Source organism: Xenopus laevis, chromosome 6S, assembly GCF_017654675.1.
Source record: "Xenopus laevis strain J_2021 chromosome 6S, Xenopus_laevis_v10.1, whole genome shotgun sequence".
In the NCBI taxonomy this organism is placed as follows: Eukaryota; Metazoa; Chordata; class Amphibia; order Anura; family Pipidae; genus Xenopus; species Xenopus laevis.
This window is the reverse complement of record NC_054382.1, coordinates 37,028,460-37,038,296: the sequence shown is the minus strand read 5'-3', so window position 1 is coordinate 37,038,296 and position 9,837 is coordinate 37,028,460. Positions and strand designations below refer to the sequence as shown.

Sequence of the window (9,837 nt, the reverse complement as noted above, 5' to 3'; positions counted from 1 at the left end):
ACAATAAAATTAATAGGAGGGCTGAATAGTAATGGGAATCCCTGTACATATCCCGCACTGCTTGTATAAACAATTGCTGCATATACGTATATATGTTTTGTCCTGCCATGATCCATTGACAATTATTTTATAGATCAAACTATCCCCAAACACATGTGATTCATTGCGGTACATGTAGTGCAAACCTCACGCCTTAATAAAAAAAACGACTCCAGTTCTGTGTTTCACATTTATCGTGTTATGGGATGTGACTTTATTTAAAAAAATATAGGCATAAAAGGATGCTGTGCTGGTTTTATACATACAGTTCAAGAGAATCTTTCCCATTGGAAAACAGATGTCAAAGATTCAAATGACATTGAAACGGTAGAATTTGCAACACACATTGCACTTTTTTCTTTTTTCTTTTCTTTTCCTTCTATTGCCCCTTCATTAAATTAGAACTGTAATATCTGTTTAACTGCACGGCAATAAAATATGATTTCATATGGACACATCACAAAATAAAAATGAGTAATATATTTACAATATTTTCTTCATCAAATTTGGTCACTTTGACATTAGCTCTGAACATTGCTAAGGTTTTACATAATGTATTTTGGCTGGAGTTCACATTTGACTGATTATCCTATATGGCACCAGAATTCCACCCGTCTTATTGCATCCTCTTGCATTTATATACATTATGGCTCAATGAAAGCACATGACAAGCTCATCGTTTCTCAGTGCTGTGTATTCTTGTGCGGCGTCATCACTCACTAGCTCACAACAAGCACACACTTATGTATCTGAAATATGACAATTCCTTGGTTTCATTTAAATATACTGAATAAAATCTAATTAAAAAAACAACTGCTTGAAGTGTCTGTCGATATATTCTGCTCTAAAATTGTTTTTTCCACACACACTCCAGTGGTCGGTTTTGGCCAGCAACCCACTTCTGCTTCCTGCCTGTTTATTTCCTTCATGTAAAAACATCCTGAACTTTCACAGATCAACAACCGGGTGACAGCTTCTCCAGTTGTGCTTTAAAGAAAAGGTTCAGCAAGTGCAAAGCAAACATCTTGTGCAGCTACACTGGTCCTAGAGCTAAGAACTCCAATACAAATAGCACAAGGCCTTGGGCTTTAGATACAATCAATCTCCAGTTTCATCTCCTGCTTTTTCCGGGATGGCCTCCAAACTGCGCTGGGGCTTGGACGCTTCTGCGTTTCCAGTATTTGCCTTGTTTAGTCCGCATGATACAGCAGCATAGTGAATTTGCTTCAGGTTCTCCAAGGCCTCGGTTTTAGCATATTTGAGAAGATCAGCTTGACCCTGGAAAGAGGCAAAGTAAGAATAACTTTATATTTGAGTAAGGCTCCTATCTAAATCACTGGTTATATGGACAGGAGGCGTCCGTGCATCCATTCTAAATGGGTTACTGATCCTGATGCAGTCGGACAATGTAACATTTGTTTATGTTTGTTACTACATGTCTACGTTGTACACAAAGGCATTCAGGTAAAAGCTCTTGCATATAAGTCAACAAAAAGTACAATTTCTCAAGCTCTGGCCCGTGACTTATGTGTTATTTATTAAACCTCAAACTGGGGAATCCAGCAGTATTATTGTTTTTTTTTTCCAATTAGCAACACTTTTCTGACTGTCAGGAAAGTGTTGGCAAGTTGACACATAATGTGTCAATTGCATACAATGTATTTGCCTTTGACCATAACACATTCAGATTCAGTGAGTGTCAGTAGCCAGGGCAGGTCAGTAGCAGTACTGAGTACTAACACCCAACTGAATCCTTTACTCTTGTTAAAGGAGAAGGAAAGGTTAAAAGTAAGTAAGATTTACCAGAAAGGCCTATGTAAACACAACAGCAAACCCTCAAAGTAATGCTGCTCTGAGTCCTCTGTTAAAACAAACACTGCATTTCTTTCATTCTATTGTGTACACATGGGCTTCTGTATCAGACTTCCTGTTTTCAGATTAATCCTCCAGGGCACGGCTTGAGCATGCTCAGTTTGCTCCTCTCCCCCCTCCCCCCGTAACGTGAGCTGAAAGCTATGAGCAAGCAGGGACAGACTCAGGCAGGAAGTGATGTCACACCAATCTAATATGACAGCTGCTATCCTAAACAAGCATAGAGCTTCTAGAGCTGTTTACTCAGGTATGGTAAAGTATTCTGCAGAATACATATAGTGGTATAGCTGGCACTATTGTGGCTAATCTATTGACAATAAACTGCTTCGGTAGCTTTCCTTTTCCTTTAAAAACACTACGGGAGAGAAAGGCTTCAGGAAGCAATCAGTATTAAGATCTGATTAGTATTGTTGATTATTGAAAATTCTGCCCCAATGTGTATTTTCTAAAGTTGAAGTTTAAAATAATTATGGCTAGGAATGCTGTTTTTTTTTTTTTTAAAGTATGTTGTATATAACTTTAATAACCTAGGCCTTCAGTGCAGCAGCTGCCCATCATGTATGTTGCCAAGCCATCTTTTGAGTGCCAGTGATATTGCACATGCTCAGTGTGTTCTGGGCTGCAGAGAAGCTTTGGTTACAGGGTGTATAGAATCATCTACACAATGTCATAGATGCTGATAGTACAGGGCTGATTCTTAAATTCTGGTGAAGAGAGCATTGGCTTATAAGTTGCCTTGACTAGTTAGTCTTACATTGTTACTCATATACAGTATATTATGAGTCAGTCCCTAAGCTTAGTTAGTGACAGCAGCACAGAGCATGTGCAGTGAATCAGCAGAAAAGAAGATGGGGAGCTACTGGGGCATCTTTGGAGACACAGGTCTTTACTGATAAAGGACTGTGGTTGCCTTGGGTTGGTACAGAAGTCCAGAATATAATGTACAATATTTCTAGCATTTTTTTAACTTTTCATTCAAAATAACAGGGGATCACTATCATGGCTACTTGAAGGGCATTCAAGCGACTTTGTGGGCTTTGCCCATGCCAGTAACATTTTAGATGTTAAACTGTGGAGTCTGCAGTTCACTAGCATTGCACACATATATACACATTTCTGACCGTTACCCAAATAGGCAGTTATTAGGGCATGCATTGTTTCATATGTTCTGTATGCTTGTTAAAAGGCATGTAAAAAAATTAAATCCCATTTTTACTTTCTTTAATGAAAAATAAAGCTATCTCAAATATACTTTAATTAGAAAATGTGTATCGTTTTTATAAGAAACCTGACTGTATGCAGTGAAATTCTCCCTTCATTTACTGCTGTGGATAGGAATTGTCAGATGGTCCCTAACTGCTGAGCAGGGAAACAATCATACTTATGAACAGCAGGGGGAGCCCTCGCCTTACTTCCCAGCCATGCAGAATTCAAGCAGCTTTGTTTATGACGATCCCTAAGCAGCCCAGACCACACTGAGCATGTGTACAGTCTTGGTCTTGCAAATATGTTGAACAAAGTTACAAGATGGTGACCCCCTGTAGCCAACTTTGAAAGCATAAATTATTTGTTTGATTAGGCTTGTGGTGCAGTAAGTTCATGTTTATGTTTGGTATACAAAATACAGCATTTCTAGCATTATTCTATTTTAGACTTTACATGCCCTTTAAATTCTATGTATTTTCTTTTATTTCTTTACCACTTGCGAATAAGGTTAAATACAATATTAAACACAGAAATTACATGTTAAGCAAAATCTCAATTTCATCGGCAACATATGGAAACATATTAAAGTACTCTCATTTATTGGGGGAAGTAAATATTAATATTCTCTTGCATCTTCCAGCAGGAGGAAAAGGCAGAGGATTGTAGAGGAAAACCTGATCCAGGGTGGCTTTGTACTTATTGCAGATTAAAGCCACATACTGGGGAAGGATTTAACACTAGCATATTGATTAAGGTTTGCATTGGTGCAGAAACACTCTCTGAGTGACAGTTGTATAATCCAAGAAGCAGAAGATTTAGTCCAATACATTGAAACTGATTTAAAGTTCTTTGCATGTATTTTTTGTTGGTATAAAGGCTGTTGAATTACTATGTACAGTGAATTACACAAAACTAAATTGCTTGCTAATTACCTTGACAAGAGACCTTTGGGGTCATTTCCTACCCCAGGGGTGCAAGTGCAAGAGCATGGCCCCTTATAGCTCAACAGTCAGACCAATAATGCACATTGACACTGTTAATTAATACTGAAACCTGATTGATAAATGACTCTCCATTTTAAGTGCCAGATAGTTCCCTTTGGATCAGAAGTGTTGAATGCAATTAGAATGTGATGATGCTGTGTCTGCACAAGGACCTCTCCACTGCTCCCTCAATCTCAATCAAAGCTTTGCTTAATAGTTTAACATATATTTGTATAAGTGAACAATCATCTCCCTCACACGACTGTTCCGTTGTTGGAATGGGCAAACATTCTCTCTCTAGCTCTGCTGTAATAATACACATGGAGCCTGGTAAGCACACAAAGTATTTTTTGGAGAGGAACATGTAAACAGAATCTTTCTCTCATTTCAAACTGAAAAGCTATTCCTTGATAGTGATCGAGTCACTGGTGTTGCTTCTTTGTCATTAAATAAAATAAATTAAAAGGGCCACTTAGACTTCTGAAACAGAAGTAAATACATCAGGTAGGCTGTGTACTTAAATTGTCCAATCATTGCTCCACATGCCCCTGTTCTTCAATTTAGACAAGGTGCAATCCAATCAAAATGCAGTCAATGTCCTTTATATATATATATATATTATATATATATATATATATATATATATATATATATATATATATATATATATATATATATATATATATATATATAAAACAGTCTTGAAAAAAACCGCACTCACAGGGCTTGTAAAGATGAAAAAAAAGAAAAAATTTATTACGACGTTTCGGCTCTAATACTAGAGCCTTCCTCAGGTGAAATACACAGTGCCAGTAACAATCTATTTAAACATAAAAAGGCGCCAAACATCAGCTTGTGACGTCATCAGAGCTTGGATGCGTCACTAATTAGTGGTGCATAAAACAGTTTTACTCAACAGCCGCTATTTCTATGTAAGTGGATATTTGAGTGCATATGTGACTTACTATGCGGCCATGTGGGTGCTCTTATACTACTCAAACAGTGCTGTGATGTAGTGGTGCTGTTTTAAAATCATATCGCCACTTACCCAGGGAGAACCGTGGATAGCAGAGAGAAAGGAGCGCTCACTCTGTCGCCTCTGAAGACAGGAGGCGTGTTCCATTGAGCGAAGCTGAGACCCCTTCACCTGTCCTTCCAATGCGCCGCTTAGCTCCGGCGCCAGCTCACTACCGGTGTATACCGATCTCCCCGTGCGTGTCATAAGGAGGCCCCGCCTCCATGCGGTGCGGATGTCACTCACAGGGCTATATTATTATATATATATAATTTGGCGACTCCTCTGCCATCCCAAAGCCCATCCAATCAACTCTCTGCCACATTATGGTCATTTCTATGTATCATTAACTCCCCACCTTCCTCATATTTACCAATTTTGAGTGCCTGAGAGAGCTGCCCTTGAAAGTAGGTCGTTCCCCTCCCAAATACACTTCTGATAGCTTATCATACTCTTTTTTTGGCTTCATATCAAGCAGCTGAGAAAACACACAGATACCAAATTACAGCATAGTTTGAAAGAAAAAAGAATAACAATTGTAGATAGATCACAATTGTTTAAAGGAGAACTAAAACATACAAATTAATATGGCTAAAAATTCCTTATTTTATATACTAAACTTATTTCACCTGCCTAAAGTTTCAGCTTGTCAATAGCAGCAATGATCCAGGACTTCAAACTTGTCACAGGGGGTCACCATCTTGGAAAGTGTCTGCGATACTCACATGCTCAGTGGGCTGACAGCAGCACAGAGCATGTGCAGTGAATCAGCAGAAAAGAAGATGGGGAGCTACAGGGGCATCTTTGGAGGCTTGAATGGATCTTCACCTCTGTATGTAAATACATAATTTCAGCGGATTGTCCTGCTATACCATCACAAAGGGAAAGATCTTTCTTCCATTCTGCTAATAATTCCCTTTGACAGTCAAATGTGTCATCATACTCAAAAATTTAGCTTGAGTACCAATCAGTTAGATAATTACAGTGATGGTTTATCACCATTCCACTCAAAAGTCAGTTCTAAATAACAGCAAGCAATGCAATGTAATTTATTTTGTATGGATTTGGCTGCCATACAGTAGGTCAAGAAAGAGCTACTCCACTTCTCTTCCCTCGGTAGGAAATGGTTACTGTGACATATTTATATCATTATTGCTGAGAATAAAAGTGTGTTTATGCGATGGGGAATGGCAGAATAAGCTCATAGTGCTAATGATTCAGGATCATGTTATCTTTGGAATTCTTTGTACTTTGTGTACCCTGTTATACTAATAAAGGCAGGCACACATTGACTGTATCTCAGTACATTTTAGAGTAAGGGTCCCCAACCATTTTTTACTTGAGCCACATTCAAATGCAAACAGGCATGCCACCCAGCCGCTTCGTGGTGAGCACCGGGGAGCCGACGCACGCGTGCCTGTGAATGCGCACGTCCGCGCAGGGGTGAGGGAGGAGCACTATGAAGGAGGCGGGATATAGGACCTGGTGACCTAAGGTCGCCAGACAAGGAAGTCCGGGACTGAATGTTAAAAGAGTTGGGGTCGGAGCAACACAAGCATGAAAAATTTTCCTGGGTAGTGTAAAATAAGTGATGTGATTGGCTATTGGTAGCCCCTATGAGGACTGGCAGCCTACAGGAGGTTCTGTTTTGTGGTACATCTGGTTTTTATGAAACCAAAACTTGGCTCCAAGCCTGGAATTCAAAAATAAACACCTGCTTTGAAACCACTGGGAGCATATTCCAAGGGGTTCGGTGAGTAACATGTTGCTCACATCCCACTGGCTGCAGATCACTGCCCTAAACAATGACAACAGATTCTACTCTTTTCTTTCAGTTTATAAATGAGCCCCCAACATGAGCTATAAAATATTTAAAGATCAATGAACTCCTTAATCTCACAGCTGCAGTGCATTATACTTCGCTAAGCATGGAAGGAATGTGCTTTAAAAAGTGTTTTGGCCGATTTGTTGAAAATTTCCCCCAAAACCCTACCAGTCCCACCCATCTGTTCCAATTTCTGCTGACTCCTTTTCCAGGCTGTGCAGGGGAGCCTGTGACACTCAGCGTTCTGCACTGTAGGATAGCAACCAATCACAAACTAGGTGGACCTCATAGGCAACTGAAGCCTGTCTGCGCTTAAGTGATTGGCTATTGCGCTTCTTGCAGGGGCCATTAAGACACGCCCATCCCTCATTTGATACACAGACAGCAACTGTAGCAGATCTACAGGGAGCTTCAATAAAGTGGCCATTTTTTAAGTTAATAATAAATCTTAGCCCAGAGTGAAACCAGAACCATTTATTATTAGTTACTGCCTACAAGATTATGGGTGGGATTTCACTTATACTGTGAGAGACACTTTTTTGGCCACAGGCAGTAAGGGGCTAAATACATGCACCATATTATATTGGATTTTTTATTTCAGATGGGTGCTTATGTTTCTCAATTTCTCTTTATTTACTGCAAAGTATGAAGGTTTTTCAAGGAATAAATCATTTTTGAAGAGGCATCCAGTGTTGGAAAAGGGTTAACTTACCAAAAATAATGCAGTTTGGGGAGGCAATCAATATGCTTTGTATGCAGTAGTAGACTGGTACAAACCAGACTTCACTCCAATGCTTGATGCAGTTAAAAAATTGTTTATTTAGAAGAAAAACATCAAAAAAAAAAAGCCTTACACATTTCGTGCCTTGTGGGCACTTAGTCACAGGCTATGATTAAGTGCCCATAAGAAGTGCCCATAAGGCACAAATGAATCCAACTCACAGACTAAACCATAAGATCAGAAAGTCTTCAAGAAAGAAATGCACTTAGAATAAATGTTGAGACTGGTGGAATGCACATTATACAGATTACTAAAGAGCATTGCATGAGAATGGATAGTATCAATGCCTGGATCAGAATGCCATAGATTTGCCTTCTGACTTTTCTCTGCATGCCATTTATTTGCTTCCAGTATTTATGGACAAAGGTATGATTGCTGGAGAGCAAATATTTACTGTACTATGATTACGCTTTCAGCTGCAAACAGATTTAAACTTTAATAGGGGGATATACAACTCAAAGGTAACAGAATTTGCCAAGCTACAAGCATTTATAAATCTAGTAGCAAAAGTTATTGTACCACAAGCTGAGAATTTGTGATTTCAATGTCCAACCTTAACAAATGATAAAATAAACCTCCTAACAGAGTTAAATGGAAAAAATGGGCACTTTAGGTCACACTTCACTTTCACTGTTCACACACAAACCTACCCCTGTACCACCACATACCCTGTACATTTTCAATTAAACCCCAACCCTTTTTGGGTTCAATGTTGATTTGTACTGTCCTGCTTAAATGGTGACACCTGGGAGGTATGTTTAAACAGAGGATGCAACAATATCTGAACAACATCTGCATCTCTATAATGGTCATGAAAAATGCTTGTTGCTTGCAGAACTGGGCCAAATAGCATTGGCGCCCAAAGGAATACGGTTTTGTCCAGTACCCTCCAACCGGTTTTGCCTGTACCCTCCAACCCATTCTAGTTCAACCCCCCAGCACTCAGTCAACATGCTGCACCACCCACTGCTCAGTTTGCGTGGGTTGCTGAACTGTGTTAAACCCTGTACTGCACCCAGAAATATGGTAATACAGCCAATGAAACACTTGTGTCTACTGTTTGGCAGTGAAGCTGTAAAATATGCATGGCTGTCTTCCATTTGAATTAAAGGTAACTTTTGAGCCAAGTGTTATCAAGAGAAGAATCTCTTAGAATTAACATTCATTATACATCGTCCTCCCACAAAAATACTTATAGGGCCCCTTATACAGGAGCTAGGCTCATCTTCCTGGGTCAAAACATGACTCCTAGAGTTCACAGGCTTAGGAACTAGATGGCAGAGTTCTATAACTGTCCCCTTACCTAAGCCGACAGGAAGGGTAAAGTGGAACCTAGGCAATGTCAGGTCTAGTAAGGATAGGCTACTCACTTGACGAAGGGGGAACGCCCCCGAAACGTTGTGACGCAATAAACGCACCAGGGGTATGACCCCCGTTTAACTCGCTGCTGTGTGTGCTAGCCTGTATTGCTTTGCTAGGCTACTCACTCATAGGTCACAATAGGAGTGATAGATAGTTATGGCTATGTAGCTGAGGCTCCACCAAGGAGTGTTGAGTGAGATTAGGATCCCGGGTACTAATTGCTCAGAAGTAGGGAATAAGTGTCCAGAGGGTCTAGAGAAACACCCTTGGAGCTCCACTTAGGGTAAAGGCTGAAAGCTGGGACTACTTTCATTGATGCTGTGTATTCTCTCTTACCCTAGGGGATATATACTGACCATTGGTGCTATGGGTATATGCCTATCCACTGATCTATGATCCTGCTTATCTCTAATTAAACTGCTATGTGGATTATGTTCATTAATAAATATTAAGTTGCTAGAACCACTGGCTACCAATTATTGTCACAGGTGTACATACAGTTACAGTTGTGCAACACCCTGCCTTCATGCTGTTGTGAGGGCTCAGCCCCTGAAGATAATAGGTCTATTCCGGAGCAAATATTGGGGTAAAGCTACAGTGCTGCTTATTTTACTACAGCCTTACCCAAGGAAATGAAACTTGTGCCCTATGCTACTTGAATGGAGAAAAATGATGTATACATTGTCTTCTTCAAGACATAGAGAGACTGGAACATTGTGAGTTCTGTGTGAGTCCCCTTGTATTATTTGGACCC

At 39.8% G+C, this 9,837-nt stretch overlaps 1 protein-coding gene across 3 annotated transcripts in view; it reads right to left on the bottom strand.

The window, feature by feature from the left end:
* Nucleotides 1–222: 222 nt before the first annotated feature.
* The window catches only part of LOC108719946 (inactive phospholipase C-like protein 2), a 130,511-nt gene continuing 120,896 nt past the window's right edge, over nucleotides 223–9,837 (bottom strand). For all 3 annotated transcript variants that reach the window (XM_018269261.2, XM_018269262.2, XM_041567520.1), the window contains one exon: nucleotides 223–1,317. In XM_018269261.2, coding sequence (XP_018124750.1) covers nucleotides 1,138–1,317 — 180 coding nt within the window. In that variant the 3' untranslated portion in view covers nucleotides 223–1,137. The remainder of the gene's footprint in view (nucleotides 1,318–9,837) is intronic.